Genomic DNA, 18,411 nt, shown 5'->3' on the forward strand with positions numbered 1-18,411 from the left:
ATGGCATGATACTCACTTTCTCTATATCCACATCTTCTACCCGTCCAACGTCTAACGCCAAATGGCACACGACACAAAACCTCAAGTCTACACCACACCTTTGGTAGCTGTCTTTGAGATGAGTCTAGCTTTTTCGATCTGAGCTTGACCTGAAAGTCAGTGGAACTTTTCTACAATCACACATGATATCCAATCGGCACTTCCTCATGATAAATGTTATCTGACAAAATATCGTGGATAACAAGCGAGCATTGAATGTAGTGCAATAGAAGCAGCGGGAAAGAAACAGATGATGGGATTATCTCGTTGGAGAATAAAGGAAGCAAAGAAAAAACAAGCAACAATGGACCCACTTCGTTTAGCCAAAGCCTTTTTATAATCCACAATGGTAATATCTTGTTTAGTAAGGTTTATCACTTTTTTATCTTTCACTTCCCATAAATCTTCTGCCACTTGAGAGATCAATCGGAAATCGTGAGAGACGATGACTACTCCTCCTTCGAATTCTTTTATAGCCGCTGCGAGGGAATCGATCGATGCCTAGGGGTTAGTGGTTGTGTGGCTAGAGACTTTATGACTTTCCCCTGGTCGTGGTGGGGTGGGGTGGGGTGGGGGTGGTGGGGTGGAGGGGGGAGGGGCTTGTTGTTGAGAGTCGTAAGGCAGACGAAGAGGATGAACGTTTGGGAAGGGGCAAATGATAAGGAGACGAGGACAGGAAAAATGGAAAAGAAGAAAACATACCATATCCAAATGATTGGTAGGTTCATCAAACAGAATGATATGAGGATGTTCCATAGCCAAAAGAGCGAACACTACTCTATTCAAATCAGTGATTGAAACTTTCATCATGTACACTGTCGAATTCTCGGATGAGTGCGAATACGGAAGATAAACAACTCAGACAAAACCTCAAAGTCCATAGATATAGACTAGGTATCGGCGAGACATCGGGTATTCCCTAATCCTTGAATCGCAAGGGTTCCTTCCATCATGACGAGTGAAGCTGGAAAGGAACGAAAAGACCAAATGTGAGATTGTGACATGAGACTGGAACAGCGTGAGGTAGATAAGGTGGGAAGTAATAGCTGAAGAGATACAATGAAAGACAGATAGTACAGGAGAATCCTCAAGAGCGAGAAAGATTGAGTAATGAACAGAAAGGAAAAAAGACGTAGAAGGGGAGACGTAAAAACACCAGACTAACCGATTCCTCAATCCATCAGACAGTTGATTAATAGGATTCGTCTGATGTGCACCAGTAATACCAAACCTTCCAATTTGTTGTCTCCAAAATTGAATATCCTTCTCTGGGAATTTCTGAGAATATAAAGAGGCGATATGATCAACTGGGGATTTATCATATGGTAATTGATCTGCTGAATGTTGAGAATATTTCGCTAATTTCAATTGAGTGTGTCGGGATATTGTACCTTCTGTGGGGGACAGATTTCCCGTTATGAGGTTTAAAAGTGTTGATTTACCGGTTCCGTTATCTCCTACGATGGCGATTCTGATGAGTGAGTTTTGACAGCTAAACTTGGGTGTAGTGGTAATGGTTTAGTGATTCAGGTAACGGTTGAGAGATTAAGGTGGTGGTTTAGAGGTTAAGGTAATGGTGTGAGTATTGGATAGCTGATTATTCCTGCGTTGGCATGAAGGAGAGAGGAAGATTAGATGAGCGGGAGAGGGAGAAAAGGTATGTGAACATGTCAGGTCGAGTTAAAGAGATGCTATAGACTATCGAAAAGATTGAAAAAGAGACATCACCAGTGGATTCAAGGATAAGACGTGTGATGGTTGAGAGATAGAGAAGGGAAAGCAGAGGGTGGAGTAGAAGAGGAAGGGGAGGAAAGGAGAAGGGAAGAGAATAACTTGCACTAACCTCGAATCCATATCAATACCAAAACTCAAATCCTTGTACAAATAATCTTCCTTCTTACCAGAATACGAAAATGCTACATCTGAAAACGCGATGATGGGAGGAGGAAGTTTCCTGACGTCTTCAAAGTTGAATCTCAACAATCTGGCTTGTTCGACTTTCTCAACTAACCCGGCAGCTTCCATCTTGTCGATGATCTTTTGTTTAGATTTGGCTTGTTTGACCAAATTGGCATATGTACCGGCGGAAGCGATGAATTCTGGGGTGTGAGCAAGATATGATATGTATACTTGGTACCATATCTGACCTGGGATCGTTGATGGATCCAAAGAAATTAAAAGTCTCAAGGGGGTCAAGGGAGATGGGAAGTAAAAACGAAAGCCGCAGGGAGGGAGGGGAGAGGACGGGAAGGGGAAGAAGGGAAGGGATAGGGAAAAACATCCCACTACTCACTCTTGATATGCGCAATCTCTTCCTGTGTTCGCATAAGCTTTCATTGATCACTTCATTTTCACTCTTGGTCCTAACGTATGTAGAATAATTTCCTCCGTAATACACGAGTTTCTTTTTCGTTGTTAGATCCATAATGTTCGTACAGACTGTATCCATAAAGTCGGCTGAGTGGCTGGGGGTGAGTGAAGTCAAACGTGAAAATTATGGCAGATCTTACGATGTGAGGATCTGTCGTAAGTTTCTGTTTAATTTGGATGAAAGTCATTCTTGCCCGAGTCGCCATGGAACTGACAAGAGGGAAGAAAGAAAGAGGAGGAAAGAGGAAAAGGGGGAAAGAGGGAAAAGCGGGAAATAGGGAAAGACGAGGGAGACGAGGGAGACGAGGGAGACGGGGAGAAGAGTGACTCTCCCGAGAGAACCTCCATTTACCAAACCAACCGACCAACTGACAACTTGGAAAGGACACAAACAGGACAGTAATTCCCACAAACATGTGAGGGCAGAAGCATAAAGTACGACTGGGGGGACCGGGAGGGGCGGATTGGACGGACACATGAAAACTCACCAAAATATGATTATAAGTAGCTAAATAAGCTTCCAACCAAACAACAGCACCTAAATCCAAATGACTAGTAGGTTCATCCAACAACAATAAATGAGGTTTAACAAATAAAGCTCTGGCAAGTGCTACACGCATACGCCAACCACCACTCATATCTTTTGTAGGTTTTGCCATCATTGTTTGTGTGAAACCTAATCCTGATAAAATAGCACCCGCTTTAGCTTCAAAAGTCGAAGGATCCATCTCTTCCAATTCTTCGTATATCGCTTCTAGAGCTAATTCATCGACTTCGTCAGCCGTTGACATATCTTCTGCTATTTTCTCTAGACGAGCGACTTTTTCTTTGGCTGAGGCGACTATGTAGTCTAGAGCGTTTGTTTCACCAGGGTCGACGGCTCCTCTGACGAGGTAAATCTGGGGTCAGACATATCTCCTCGGGCTTTTATTTGCCACTCTCCGAACAGGCGGCCCGAGGGAAGCTCGGAAGTTGAATGGACGCTGGAGATCAAGGGGGTCCACAACGGTCTCTGGTGCAGGGATGGAAGGGATGAGAAAGAGGAAATGATGAGATGAAATGAGAGATGATTTAACTCACATCGATATGATCGGGAATCTCTACATCCCTATCTGCCAAAGATTGCAAGAAAGTCGACTATCCGTCATTTCTCACCCAAACCTACTGTAGGTATGATTTAACTCACCTTTCCAGACCCATTCTCACCCAATAGACCATACCTACCATCAGCTCATGCCAGGACGTGCAAGGAGGATATTGAGCTTACCGTTGTCCATAATTGAGAGAAATCTCCGCTCCTTCAATCAACAACCTACCGTGGAAACTGAGGGTGTATTGGTCAATCTTGACATCTCTTCCTTTTGGGTCGGAAACGAGAACACCGTTCTAAGTGTTAGTTCTTCGCAAAATGCACACTGACACTGTCTGTATGGCTAATGATGTGAAGCAGATATCCCGAGATTATTTTACATTACAGGTCGTCTCAAGAGAAACGACGCGGGAAGAATGACGAAGAAGCATGTCCCATATGTAAATCTGCATCAGAGGGGTAACATTCCATGATGGGAAAATTCCAGTCTCTGGTATGATTCCTCGAAAAGTAACCAACTTCACGTATCGAAGAAGGGACTAAGAAAAAAACACCAGGAGACATTAGGAAGCAGAAGCAGAAGTAAAAGTAAAAGTAGAGGAAAGTGAGAAGACAAAACTCACCGCACTCCTATCAGTAGCCAAATTCAACTTTCTCATCTGTTCCTGCGCATCGACCAAATCATCCGTACTCGCATTAGCGCTCAAAGAAGTCAATGGTGTTGATCCTCCAGCGACAGAAGGTACGGTAGAAGATAAAGTTGATCCTGTCTTCTTGTCAGCTGCTTTTGCAGCTTTTTCCGCGAGACGTTTTTGTTTCGATGCAGATGGGGCCATTTTGGGTTAAAGTTGTTTTGAAAGCTTTGTTGATGAGTTTGATACTTTCTACGAGTGGTGAGATGTATTTGTCGTTATTCGTTGTCTTTCTACCTGGTACGCCGTGATGAGCTTTTTCAAGATAAGGATAGAGGGAAGGAAGGAAGAAAGAGACGTAGTGTGTGGGGGTTGGTTGAAGGGATGATGAATGGAAGGATAGAAAAGGGGAAAAAAGTTGAAAGTGAGATTCTTTTTGATTACGTCATCTTAAAAGTCGCCACTCACCGCTCTGCATGTTCCATCGCTACTACTGCTGCTGCTACTACCACATACTGACTGCTGTACATGAGTACATCTACGACAGATAAAATCTAGCATCATCCAGTATTCTCAGTGTACGTCAGCGAGATCTTGATCTTCGGAACAGCAGGTGTATAATCCTAGCAAAGGATTAGTTGAAGGAAGAGAGAAAGTGTGGAATCTGAAGAAATGACCGATTTCCTCATAAGCGACCTCCTAGTAGTCGACCCATCTCCCACAACACCCACCCCCCCTATTCCCCCACAAGATCTATCCCCTATCTTACGTTACCTATCCCTCCCTCCCTCCTCTTCTCTACCTACCGATCCAATCCAATTTCTAACCCAATCCCTACCCATCCTCCCGTACTCTCTCCTTAAACCCATCGCAGCTCTCACCACACCCCGCCAAAGATCCGTCATCCCACTTATCAAATCCCGTCGTCTAGCCTATATCTCCTTATCACCCCTTCCGAAAGATCTCACTGCTAAACGCGGTCGATTGAGATGGCCTTTGTTATGGGAACGAATGGGTGGGGATCCATTAGATTTAGTTGAGGATGAAGAGAGTGATGGGGAAGAAGATTGGGTGGCGGAGAGGTTCTTACCGGGTGAAGAAGGTAGACAACATGTGAAGAAGTTAGGTGGGTTCTTGAGAGGGTTAGATTTGGAAAGAGGGGCTGAAAAGGTTAGAGAAGCTAGAAGGAGGGAGAGGGTTTTGGATATGAAAGGGCAAGAGTTTGAGGAGGTTGAGGATGGAGTTGTACCAGGTATGAGAGAGAGAAACATGGATAGAGAAGAAAGAGGAAGGGAGGAATGGGAAAAGGAAGAAATTGAGAGAAGGTTCGAAAAGAGGTTATCGATCTTGTTTCTTGATGGATATGATGTGAGTATACTACATTCCTTGCCCCCCTTATCCACGATACTTTATGATATGTTATTTATCTCATTCCTGAGTATCCTCTTAAGTCAGCGAAATCGAAGAATGAAGTAGAATCATATATCTACACATTCCTAATCTTAAAATCGTATATAAAAGACATTCAAAAGCATGCGAGATGATAATCAAACATCGAAGTAGGGAAGAAACAAGATAATACCAACGTTGGGATATCTGAGAATCATCATGAACTAATATCAGACAATCGATTACGATCCAATAGATCTTTCAGAACCTCTCGAAGGTGATATACTCTTATATCAAGATGAACAAGAGAATTATTTCGATGATGAAACACCAAGCGGAACACCTCAGGATTCGACTTATGACGATGAAGAACTTAAAACTCCTCGAGATTCCATTCATCAAGATGGTGGAATTGACAAATCACCAAAAGGACCGATTTCCCCAAGATACAAGGATGAGATGTTCTTTAAGACTGGGATAGTTGGAGAGAGGGAAGAAAAGGAAATGGGGTCACAGAATGGACAAGGGGAATATGATTATTGATTCTCCACATCGGGAATCACTGAAGAACATGATCATATGATATTTGGAGAGAAGTCAAAAATGGGGTTTTGTGGTAGCTTGAAGTCAACTTCGGTTCTTCCTTCGGCACGTCGAATCATCGATTCATCCCTACACTTTACACGACTGTCTATCCATAACGTTGTATCCTCATATACCGACGACATCCCATCATAGTGTACAACGAAACGCTTTATCGCCTTTCCTCCTGAGATATTCTTTTTTGGAAGATACCATATCACCCATCTTATGCCCCGACTCTTCGACCGCCCCGACTGATAATATCCAGCAACGACTACTCGTATTGAAGACGAACGAAAACATCTTGTCTATCGATCATGCTATAAGTGAACCGGGATATGGGTCGATTAGGCGGAAGAATAATCAACCACGCCATCCATCAACAAAACCCTCCCATTTGCGGCCTATCATCAATCTTCAACCTTCACCCATTCACTCATCGAAGAAAAACTCACCTCACGAACATCCACCACTGTTATGTTACCCGGTACCACCATCCATCCTTCCGTACTTTGTACCACCTCCACTTCTATACCGGGTAGGAGGGTAGGGAGTCGGTTGGAAGGAAGTGAGATACGACCGGGTATCAAATGCGCAGAGAGGAAACGTTCTATATTGGTTTGGAATGATAAATCCGGGTTGTTGGATTGGTGGCTGGTCGTCAGCTATCAATTCTCATACATTGCTAAGTAAAGGCGACCATGGCAGCGATAGACAACATGACCGGGAGACCGGTGAAAAAAAAGTGTCAAGAGTACAAGGTATGGAGTAATGGTGATAAGTGAAGGATGAAACCGACCATTGAACTCGTCGCGAATTGGTAGATGTGTATAGACGTGACAGACGAGATGAACTGAAGAAGTCGTTGCTAATGACTGAAAGGGAATTACTAGGGTGTACGATGTAAGGATGGATAGTGTGTAACATAGAAAATGAACTGCTTAGTGATCCAAGAAGGAAGAGTTTATAGATGCAATGATACACTCCCTGATATGTATCTCATCCAAGGTTGTGATATTGGTTGCGAGTGAGAAAATGGGACATACGGTTTCATAGGTAGACGCATTATGGCGCTATCTAAAGGTACCAACAAGGTAGTTTCTTTACCTTGACCCATATTGATTAATCGAGCGTTCTTCATTTCAGCATTGTCTTTGCATTCCCAGGTCATCAAACATCTATCTTCCAGAACACCCAGGTCACACGACCCACGAGGCAAGAACCAAAGCTAGAGGTGAAAAGGACTTATTTGGAAGACGAAGAAAAACTCACAACACTCATCACATCCCGTGCGTAATCCCACCATAAACTGGCCCTTCTTTCCACGGTCAAAACATCGGCTAAGGACATTCCTTCATTTTGACCGATTTGAGAATGACCCATCTGAAGTAGAATATCGTCAGAGGGGAAAGAAGGATCTTTGGTCGGTTGGTCGACCATGGGGGAAAGAGGTAGTTGTGTGGCAGTCGTACCAAGTAGCAATAAGGAAGCGAGTAGGAAGAAACGAGTGAGTGACATGATGTCAGTTGTGTGGAGTGATAGAGTAGTACGAGTACTTTGTGGGTGGGAAGGGGTGGCGAACGGGTCGGGGTTCTAGGAATATTTGAAGAAATATAAACTTTTAATTTATCCCATTTTTCACAGAAATCTCGACTGCAACTTGGAGCAGGTAAGTTTTTGACTTTTTTGACATCACATTCCTCTTTCTTAACCTTACACTCTGCCAACAACCCTTCTACCTAGAGAAAAAGGAGTATAGAGCAGCGTACAAGCATCAAAGATTTGTAAGAATAAGATACACCGTTCAGAAAACAGAGTAGATGTTGTGGACTCAACGGACTTCTGACGAGTGAGTCGATTTTCCTCATTCTGATCCATCTCTCCTGCACGCGATTTCTACTCACTCGACTGGTGAAACATCATATCGTTGAGTCATACCACATGATTATGAGATATATGACACAGATGAAGGATTACCGCTTTCTCACATAACACGCTAACCTACAGCTACCTCTCCGACCGAGTTTTCACCCTGTCGAATCATTAATTCCTTGACCCTTCTCTCCCTAATCACTCAACTACCAACACCACTCAGATCTATCACAGTCACTCTCACTGTACCTTCATATCTGCAACCTTACGAGAGTTGATACCGAGCCTTTACAAGATGCTTATCCCGCTCAGCAAGCACGCCATCCGTGCTCGAGGAATTCAAGGGCATTTCAAATCGCTTGGATTGATCGGCAAACGAGGGATCACCTCCACCGATCCCAAATCAGCAATCCCCTTGTCAAACAAAGAAACGGCCCTTCTCACTCCAATACTTCCCCCCAAGATCCCGGCTGTGTTACATCTCAAAACCGGTCAGAGCTATGCCGGCCATAATTTCGGAGGAACGAATAGCAAGTTTGGTGAAACTGTTTTTAGTACCAGTATCACTAGTTGTGGGTATCTGTCCTTATCACAATTCTTTCTACTCCCTGTATTTCCCAAGGATGGCGGAAACTAATGCCAGACACCGATTCCATGACGGACCCTTCTTACCTCGGTCAAATCCTTGTCTTCACTTCCCCCATGATCGGCAACTACGGAGTTCCCTCAAACTCATCTACCGCTTTTCCAGGTCTACCATTCCTAGAATCTGACAAGATACAATGTACCGGTGTAGTAGTATCTGACGTTGCACTCAAATACTCTCATTATCAAGCCGTGGAAAGTTTACACGAATGGTGTGCAAGATACGATATCCCAGGTATCACCGGTGTCGATACCCGAGCTATCACATCTCTTCTTCGAGATCAAGGGACAACTCTAGGTCAATTAGCAATAGGAGATGATACTTTAAAACCACCACCTTCAACAGAAGAATATTGGGATCCATCAAAAGAAAATTTAATCGCACTAGTTTCCACACCTAAACCTTACACATTGAACATTAATGGTAAAGGTCCCAAAATCGCAGTTTTAGATTTCGGTTCAAAAGCTAATATCCTTCGTTCTTTAGTTAAACGTGATGCTGTGGTCACTGTCCTTCCATGGGATTACGATTTCAATTCTGTTCGGGATTCTTTCGATGGTTTGTTTTTAAGTAATGGACCAGGTGATCCTAAGATGATCATGGATACAGCAGCTAGGGTAAGGAAGACTATCGATGAGTGGGATAAACCTATTTTCGGGATTTGTATGGGACATCAGATTTTAGGTTTGGCGGCTGGGATGGAAGCTTATAGAATGACATTTGGTAATAGGGGACATAATCAACCTGTTTTGGCTTTGGCAAGTTCGGGTAGTATCAAAGCTGGAAGGGTGTATGTGACTGTGAGTGTCTCATCTGCTTCACGAGTCCCTAAACGAGGACTGGGTCAATCAACTTCAGAGGACTGGTCATCACTTCTTCATTCTGGCCTATGTATTGTATCCGAGGACGGAGGCGGTCTATGACATTGAAATATCTCGATGGCCCGTATTGGACGATTGATCGTTTGAACAAGGAAGAAATTGCTGACGTCCAGTCACAAAACCATCAATATGCTCTGAAACTTACCGAAGATTTCCCAGACGGTTGGGCACCTTTCTTCATCAACTGTAACGATTCAAGTGTGGAAGGTATCATCTCAACTCCAGAATCCGGGAAGAGGATCTGGGGAGTTCAATTCCATCCTGAATCGGCGGGTGGACCATTGGATACCATCGAAGTAAGTAGCTCTTACCCCAACGTCATGGGAATGATATCCTTCCTTCTTATTCTCTCATCCCAACGTAGTCACACAACGTACGACGTAAGAGAAGGTGTCAACCGAGGTCGAAGTATACAAATGACATATCAAAACTTGGTTCTCAGTTGACTCACAGATGTTTACAGATTTCGTCAATGAATGTCAAGGCGGAAAAGCAGCGTCGAAACATACCATGATCCCCGGTCAAGTCATGGGAGGGGCCGAGACCGTTGCCGTGGTCGGAGGGAAGGTTTGAGGACATGACGATGTTGGCTTTGTACTGCTTCGAGGAGATGATAGAGGATACGTGGTGAGATCGTTTTTCATGACGTAATATTCTCATGCACCACGATATCCTCTCATCTACCCTCTCCTTTCTCGTAACCAAGGCGATGAACGGGCTTCCATGTCTGACTTTCACGCCATATTTCTTGACCCAACTAACACGATTGGCCCCACCCCGTCTCCAATCGAAACCATTGCTACATACAGCCACCACTTTCACTACTTACAATCACGAATCACACCCAGTGCATACAATGGATGATGTCGATAACCACTCGGAACCAACACCCGCCGCGGGCCATGATAGCGACCCATCGGAGGGTATGGTGACATCTACCAAACTTATGGAGTCAGCCTTGCCTCAGCGTGCTCGTCAAATACTAGACCTGGATCCAATGACAGACTTTTCTAAAATCATACGTATTCTGACTCCGGAGCGGTACGCGCATGAGCTATGGGAGGCAGCTGCTCGTTTGGACATTGCTAATCACAACCATGCTGATTCCGACTTGGGCATTGCTGATCCCAACCATGCTGATTCCGACATTGGATTCCGCGAGCTTGTTAACAACCCAATATATAATAGATTGACTGCTCAGTTCAACAAAATGGACTTACCTCTTGACTTGGTGGAGTCACATCAGGATGGAAACCTTCATGGGGTAAAGATTGAAAAGGATAGATGTACCACTGCCCAACGATATTTGGGGGAGTACACAGAAGGCAGCTATCAATATAAGTACGTGTTTGAGGAAAGAGGCACCAGACTTTGGGTTTATGATGGCAAAGGCACAGGCATATACTACAGGTCAACAAAACTTTACTATGAGACACGCAACTTCAAAATACTGCCGGACTATACAGTAAAGCAAGATGTTCACCACTATCAGAAAGGTTGCTACTTCTCTCCAGAACCTGGAACATGGTATCGTTACTCACATGATAAATCCAGTCATGTTCCCTGTTCGGTCGATCCTGTCCAGCTCAGTCCGCTCACTGTCAGTGATGCAGAAAATCTTGAGATGAGAGATGGTTCCATCTATTATGATCGAGACATTGTGCACAATATTGATTATAAAACTGTCTTCTGCAAGATTCATCTGTCAACAGAAACATGTGAGCTCTGTCAATATACTGGTGGGGAGAGAGATGAGAGCAGGGTTCAATTGAAGGAGAAATCTGTGTCAGGTGATTCACACAGGACATCACACTTGTTCAGGGGCCCTGATGGTGTTGTGCACTCAGCTTCCTAAGTGCTGCACTCATCTCTTCTTCTCTCCTTATGTCATGAATGACACTATCAAATAAAGACTTGTCATAATCACAAGTTCAAACCTCCACTCTCATATCTTCCTCTGCTCTCAAGCGTATTGGGCGTAAACTCCAAGTCTACCTTTCCTCTGCTCTCAAGACTGTCAGGCATCAACCCCAAGGCTATCTTTCCTGTGCTCTCATGCCTGACAGGCATAAGCCCCAAGTACTTCTCTAGTTTCTCTTTCCTCTGTTCTGATGCCTTGTAAGGCATAATCTCTCAGTCTCTTGTTCTCGCAGCTCTTACATGTTCTGCATACTTCCTCTTCGACCACCTTCGACAAAGTCACCAAATTCCGGCGCATCACGTAGGATATCATAGTAGGACATATGTCACGCCTGCGGGTAGACTGCGGTTGCAAAGTACTGCCTTGGGTACTGAAGGGTTTTAGTCTCTGGCTCGTAGAGCTTGATGACTGCCTTAGGTACTGAGGGTACTGAGGTGTTGGGTTAGAACCAACTAGGTAACTTTCAAAGATGAAGTTCAACTTCAAGATAAAGATACATTGCTGAAGAAAGAGGGGGGAGATGTGCTCCTTTTATACCCTTCAAACTGACTAAACTGCTAAACTATAATTTGCAATCTGACTAAACTGATAAACTAGTATTTGCAATCCCTAAGTCCTATTGGCAATCCTTGAGTCCTTATTTGCAATCCTTGGTTGGGGATTTGCAATACTGCCATTGTGATTTGCAATGCTGAATAAGCATGCACTATAATTACTACTTCAGGAAGGTGGAGGCATGTGAGGATTTGCAATGCTGATTAAGCATGCACTATAATTACTACTTCAGGAAGGTGGAGACATGTGGAGGCATGTGGTGATTTGCAATGCTGATTAAGCATTCACTCCAATTACTACTTTGGGAAGGTGGAGGCATGTGGAGGTTGTGCCTGAGTGATAACAAAACCCACATCATGCATCTTGCATGTGTTCAACTGTGGCAGTGTGGCAGAGCCACTCTGGGTTCATGACAACATAGGTAAACGCAGATATGGCATCGTAGGATAGCAGTGGTAATCGGTGGGATGCATGGCAATGCATGCAGGACAGTGCAGGACGGTTCAGAGTGCTCATATTCCGCAGGTCTGCATGAGCCTCTTGGAAAAGGCTGATTTTAGTATTTAAACCCTATCTAGTGCTGTAGTTTTCTTCTTCAGCAATGTATCTTTTCAATTCCCTTCCCCTCGTTTGATAAGTCACTCAGTTGGTTCTAACCCAACCTCTCAAACCCTCAGTATCCAAGGCAGTCACCAAGGTCCACGAGCCAGAGACTAAACCCCTCAGTTCCCAAGGCAGTCCTTTGCTACCGCAGTCTACCCGCAGGCGTGACACCTTAACACTAATGTTAGACAAATTGTCGCGCCTACGGGTAGCCTGCGGTCGCAAAGTACTGCCTTCAGTACTGAAGGGTTTTAGTCTCTAACTTGTAGAGCTTGATGACTGCCTTAGGTACTGAGGGTACTGAGGTGTTGGGTTAGAACCAACTAGGTGACTTTCTGTTATGACACTGCCCGTATCATAACCTCAGGAACATCCTATCAGTACGGCACGGTTTACTCCGTACAACATGGTTTGATCCGTACAACACGGTTGACTCCTTACAGCACGGTTGACTCTGTATAACACGGTTAAGCCATGCATTACGGTTCACTCTGTGACTATGGGTTGGCTGAGGCATTTATGTGATTGGTCAGATATTCTTTCTCAAGGTGCTACCAGCTAGAAAGTGCTGTCTATATAAAACCCCTTCACAAGGGCTCTTTCTTTGTCGATGAATTCTCATAAGTTACTCTAATACACTTTGCCACCCACTTCACATATCCCATGTCACCAGACCAACTAACCAGCATTGGTGACAATATAACAGTGCCCCCACTGTGCTGAAAGGCTTATTAACCGGTGGTTACTGCAAAAGGCTGATTGCTGGTTAAATACCCAACCCAAAGACAACTCTAACCAAAGTGACTGTCACAAACTACCTCGTGACACCTCAAATATCCCACCATCAACAACCCTCCTTTCTCCATCAAAACCCCCATCACACCTCAATCTCTTCACCTTTTGCGTAAGTTAGGACATCTGCTGAGACCAACTACGGCAAAGTACAGCGGGAGTATAAGGTGTACGGGCATCAGGGTCAGACAGAAGTACGGCAAAGTTAGTCGGGCTTTGTAGTGAACCTGGCTGTCCCCTACATGAGGAGTAGTCCATAGTTCCCTTCCTCTCCCTTCTCCTTATCACCCATCTGAAACTTATTGTAGTTCCTCCCTAGCAAGAATCCTATTCCTCCTATTCTCTTTTCGTAGACAAGTTGTCCTTCTTCTTAGAGGACTCCTAAACCGTAATAATCCCCGTACCGTAAAATATGGCGTAGCTGTTCCGTACTACGGGACCCCAATCATGTATATAAGCTGGGTCTGAGGGGGATCTCTTTCTCCATTGTCTTTCTTCTCCCATCCTCTTTCTTCATTGTCTTTCTTCTCACTTCTTCTTCTCCCTCTGTCATGAATGACACTATCAAATAATGACTTGTCATAATCACAAGTTCAAACCTTGTCACGAACTACGTCGTGACACCTCGATTACTCCACCAACAATGACCCTCCTTTGGCCATCAAAACCCCATCACGCCTTAACCTCTTTACTCTACACGTAACTCAGGACTTCTGACACCAAGTACGGCGAAGTTAGACGGGGTTAGGCTAAGTAGGGACAATGGGAGCAGAAGTACGGCGATGTTAGGCGGGGTTAGGCTAAGTAGGGACAATGGGAGCAGAAGTGCGGCGATGTTAGGCGGAGTTAGGCTAAGTAGGGACAATGGAAGCAGAAGTGCGGCGATGTTAGGCGGAGTTAGTCGAAGGAGGAAGAGGATGGCCGAGGGCTCGGGGAAGTTGGACGAAGTGCGTTGAAGTACGTCAAAGCGCGAGAGGGTTGGATGAACGTCTAGGAGGAGTAGATAATATTAGCTGAGAAGATCGCTGAAGTTCTTCAGCGATCCTTGATTGTTGTCAGTAGTAAAAGACAGATAGAGATAGCTATAAATCAAGATACATCGCCATCAGTAGATCAAAACCCTAGTTAGAGTAACTACGCCGAAGTACGCCGTAGTTACACCCCTTTCGACGTCTGCGCCCTCCTGGTTGGGTGAGACATCGACTCAGAGCGTGAAGTTAGCCGAGGTTCGTCGACCGTCGGTCTATTAAGAAGTAGTTGTTCGACGGCCGTGACAGTATCAAGGATCGCTCTTACCGACGACCCGTGCGAACCTCGGAGAAGTACGAAGATAATATGGAACCAGAAAGAAGAATTACACGAGGCATGAGTAGGGATGGAGACAGGATGGAGGAGAACGAGAGGAGAGCATTGGAGGAGCTTAGCAGAGCAATGGGGCAGGACCTTGGAGTTGAGGATAGTGTGGGGGGGTCAATTCAAGGAGATGAGTTCGTTCCACCGGTGCTTTCTAACCCTCCTTCTCCTCCGTCTAATGCTCTCCCACCTGTGGGATCCCCACTTGGATCAGACCAAACCCCACGCCCAAGAGAAAACACTGGAAGTACGGCGAACTTGGGAGAAGAAGGAACACAAGGGGTGGTGTTGGCCTTGATGCAGATGGTGGCGAATATGAACAAAGACATGATGGAGGAGAGAAGACGTAGGGAGGAATGGGAACAGAGAAGAGAAAGGGATACAGTGGGCGGGATTGCAGAAGGGATATCAGAAGGGGTGAGGTACGCCATGGGACGGCAAACTTCGGCGACCCCAAGCGTAGTGGGCGAACAACGGAAAGGGATAAAGCTACCTAACCCAGACCTATGGAGAGGAGATCGGAACAAGTTAACCGCCTTTCTGTCTGAGTGCGACGTACACTTCGAATTGAACTCTCATCTTTTCCCCGACGACACTAAGAAAGTCTTTTTCATGATCTCTCATCTACGCGAAACACCTCTTCTTGCAGTGCAGCCCGATCTATCCAAAAGACCTCTTCCTGAGTACCTCACGACACACGATCAGTTTGTTAAGTACCTCAAGACTAACTTTGGTGATCCAGACGAAGAAGGAACTGCGGCCCGACAACTTAACGACCTCAAGCAAACCGGGTCTGCTTCGGACTACTTCTCCGCCTTTCAGCGACATGTTGCGATTCTCAAGTGGTCTGATGATGGAAACCTAGTTGACCGAGCCAAGAAAGGACTAAAATCGCACCTTCTAGATGAAATCGCAAGACACGGTAGATCGTTTGGGACTGTAAAAGAGCTATTGGAGTTTGTGATTCCCTTGGACAACCGCCTGTGGAGGAGACAAGTGGAGAAGGAGGCAGAGAGGAAAAGGGAAGGAGGGATAAGGACAACGACAGTGGTGGAAAGTCAGAGGACGGAGAAGAAAGAAGAGAAGAAATGGGAAAAGGGGCAACCTTCGGCGCAGGGTGGTGCCCAGGCGGCTATGAGGTCGACGGTGGTAAAGAGTACACCGCCAAACATCGACGAAGTTCGCCGAAGATGGCCTAGGCCGAGCTCCGATCTGAGGGAGACAAGGAGGAAGGAGGGGAAGTGTACCGAGTGTGGTGAAGCAGGACATTGGCTGAAGGAATGCCCTGTAAGGGAGGCTAAGGTTAAGGTTGGACTGTTGCCTCCATGGGGGGAGAAGTTCGGAGAACGTGGTGGAGGATCGGGAGGGAACGCAGTACCTCTCGGACAGAGGAGGAACTTGAATGCGGTTGGAGGAGAAGTAGATTTGGAAGAGGACCAGGGAAAAGAAGAGGACCTGTCGCAGTAGGCGAGGCTCGGCGGGTCCGCCATATTCTCTCGGCCACCATTCCCAAACCCATAAAAGAAACACAGCTGATGGAGCCAGAGGATTGTGAATACAAAAATACACCACTCAGTACCCCTTGTTCATGCAATGTCGATAATCATCTCCTCATCCCTTCCGTTTCCAGAGATCAACCTAAATCGGACATTTTCATTAATGGAATGAAGCTAACTACGCTCTGGGACACCGGGGCTACTTGTTCATATATAAGTCCTAGAGCGGCGACGAAGATAGGCGCAGAAAGGAGACAATATCAGGTGAGCGTACCCGTTCACATGTTCGACGGCTCGGTGAGTGTCGCTGGACCCATCACCGAGTTTGTCGAAGTCGGATTTAGTTTGACGAAGGACGCCGAAGTGCGATCTGTTTGTCTCGATGTAACAACGCTCTGCGACGCAGATGTTGTGATAGGGTGGGATTGGATGAGGAAGGAAGGGGTTGTCCTTGATGGAAGAGACAACTCGGTGAAATTTCCCATCCCAACCCCACCAAGTGCGGCGAAGTTAGCGGCCATAGGGCTGCCGACTCTGACGGACGCGATAGACCGCCGCGGCGAAGATGAGCTTGAAGAGCTGAGCCCGGAGGAACAAGACGAGTTGTTCCAGGTAGTTCCTGAACAATACCACCGGTACATTGACGTTTTTAATCCGAAGAAGGGAGGAGAGACCCTTCCCCCTTCAAGGTCCTACGATTTGAAGTTTGAGCTTAAGGAGGGGGCGAACCTTAAGGTCGCCTCCCTCTATGCTCAAGGAGAAGATCAGAGACGCGCGCTGAGAGACATACTAGATCGCGAAATCGCCGCTGGCCGAATTCGGGCAAGTAACTCGCCATACGGCTCACCAATGTTTATGATACCGAAGAAAGCCGAAGGACAGTGGCGAATGGTCATCGACTATCGAAAACTGAACGAAGCGACCATACCAGATGCCTACCCTCTCCCTCTAATAGGTCAAATTACCGAAGAACTTGGAAAAGCAAGGTATTTCAGCAAACTAGATCTAATTGGAGCATACCAATTGTTGAGGGTGACAGAGGGACATGAACACCTGACGGCGTTCAGGACACAGTATGGTATGTTTGAATCTCTGGTTGTTCGTGATGGGCTGCGAAACGCCCCCGCGGTCTTCCAACACTTCCTAAATGAGGTGTTTAGAGAGCTACTAGGGAATGGAGTCGTGGTCTACATTGACGATATCCTCATTTATGGGAATACGTTGGAGGAATTACGAGGAACTACGGCGAAGGTCTTTGAGGTACTGCGGAAGGCGAGCCTGTACGTGAAAGCTAGTAAGTGCGAGTTCGAAAGAGATTCGGTGGTGTTTCTGGGTTTCGTGGTATCCTCTAAAGGTGTATCGGTGAACCCAGAATACATTGATGCCATCACTTCCTTCCCACGTCCTAAGAATCTACGAGAGTCAAGGGGATTCATTGGAGTTGTAAGCTACTACAGGCGCTTTGTCCCCAACTTCTCGAAGATTGCTAGACCTATCAATGACTTGACAAGGAAGGAGGTACCATTTGTATGGGGAGTCGGACAGGAGTCAGCCTTCAAAGAGTTGAAGGCTAGGATGTGTACTGCGCCGGTGTTAGCCCATTTTGACCCTACATTGAAGACGATATTACAGACAGATGCGTCGTTCTTCGGCTGGGGGTTCATAATTTCGCAGATCAACACGGCTGGTCAAGAACACCCGGTAGCTATTGAGTCTGGTGCTTTCAACACAGCTCAACTGAATTATACGGTAGGAGAAAAGGAGTTCCTCGCTGTAGTGGAGGGTTTCAGAAGAAGGAGACACTTATTATTGCAGGTGGAAACCACAGTACTTACCGACCATCTAAACCTTACCTACTGGATGGAACCGAAACAACTCAGTCCTCGGCAAGGTAGGTGGGTAGAGGAGCTAGCTAACTTCAGGTTTAAAATGGTTTATCGGCCAGGAACCCAGGCAAGTCTTCCAGATGGATTATCTAGACGGGCGGACTATCATTCCGGGAAAGGAAGTACCATGGTACAAGAGAGCAACCTTATCCAAGGTCTGCCGAAGTTCGACGAAGTTGACGCCACCACGTCGGAGTTGCGTCACCTCCTTCGAGCATTGCAAGGGACAAGGGAGGTAAAGGAAAATGATCTTGTGGACCCTATGGATCTAGTACTTGGAGTTCAGGAGGACGAAGACATAGAA

At 45.7% G+C, this 18,411-nt stretch overlaps 5 protein-coding genes across 5 annotated transcripts; 3 read left to right on the forward strand and 2 right to left on the reverse strand.

Annotated features, from left to right (window-relative positions):
- Positions 1 to 87: 87 nt before the first annotated feature.
- TREMEDRAFT_74887 (uncharacterized protein) lies at positions 88 to 4,518 on the reverse strand (the record flags this gene model as incomplete). Its single annotated transcript, XM_007008119.1, has 11 exons — positions 4,123 to 4,518; positions 3,677 to 3,795; positions 3,596 to 3,629; positions 3,490 to 3,546; positions 2,898 to 3,308; positions 2,333 to 2,354; positions 1,883 to 2,138; positions 1,205 to 1,510; positions 742 to 817; positions 354 to 540; positions 88 to 149 (listed from the first exon to the last, which is right to left on the reverse strand). Exons 1-11 carry the CDS (start codon positions 4,333 to 4,335, stop codon positions 88 to 90), a joined length of 1,743 nt encoding a protein of 580 aa, XP_007008181.1. The 5' UTR covers positions 4,336 to 4,518.
- A 624-nt stretch (positions 4,519 to 5,142) lies between these two features.
- Positions 5,143 to 6,063, forward strand: TREMEDRAFT_35701 (uncharacterized protein; the record flags this gene model as incomplete). Its single annotated transcript, XM_007008054.1, has 3 exons — positions 5,143 to 5,499; positions 5,755 to 5,926; positions 6,017 to 6,063. 3 exons carry the CDS (start codon positions 5,143 to 5,145, stop codon positions 6,061 to 6,063), a joined length of 576 nt encoding a protein of 191 aa, XP_007008116.1.
- Positions 6,064 to 6,169: 106 nt separating this feature from the next.
- On the reverse strand, positions 6,170 to 7,620 carry TREMEDRAFT_74888 (uncharacterized protein; the record flags this gene model as incomplete). Its single annotated transcript, XM_007008120.1, has 4 exons — positions 6,170 to 6,506; positions 6,558 to 6,756; positions 7,149 to 7,237; positions 7,375 to 7,620. 4 exons carry the CDS (start codon positions 7,618 to 7,620, stop codon positions 6,450 to 6,452), a joined length of 591 nt encoding a protein of 196 aa, XP_007008182.1. The 3' UTR covers positions 6,170 to 6,449.
- A 649-nt stretch (positions 7,621 to 8,269) lies between these two features.
- On the forward strand, positions 8,270 to 10,074 carry TREMEDRAFT_35755 (uncharacterized protein; the record flags this gene model as incomplete). Its single annotated transcript, XM_007008063.1, has 4 exons — positions 8,270 to 8,546; positions 8,618 to 9,420; positions 9,615 to 9,797; positions 9,955 to 10,074. The coding sequence occupies 4 exons, from the start codon at positions 8,270 to 8,272 to the stop codon at positions 10,072 to 10,074; spliced, it is 1,383 nt and encodes a 460-aa protein (XP_007008125.1).
- Positions 10,075 to 14,707: 4,633 nt separating this feature from the next.
- TREMEDRAFT_66042 (uncharacterized protein) lies at positions 14,708 to 16,192 on the forward strand (the record flags this gene model as incomplete). The annotated part of the gene is made up of 2 exons (XM_007008121.1): positions 14,708 to 15,109; positions 15,788 to 16,192. 2 exons carry the CDS (start codon positions 14,708 to 14,710, stop codon positions 16,190 to 16,192), a joined length of 807 nt encoding a protein of 268 aa, XP_007008183.1.
- Between the last annotated feature and the right edge of the window lie 2,219 nt (positions 16,193 to 18,411).

This window comes from Tremella mesenterica (assembly GCF_000271645.1).
Source record: "Tremella mesenterica DSM 1558 unplaced genomic scaffold TREMEscaffold_18, whole genome shotgun sequence".
Lineage (NCBI taxonomy): Eukaryota > Fungi > Basidiomycota > Tremellomycetes > Tremellales > Tremellaceae > Tremella > Tremella mesenterica.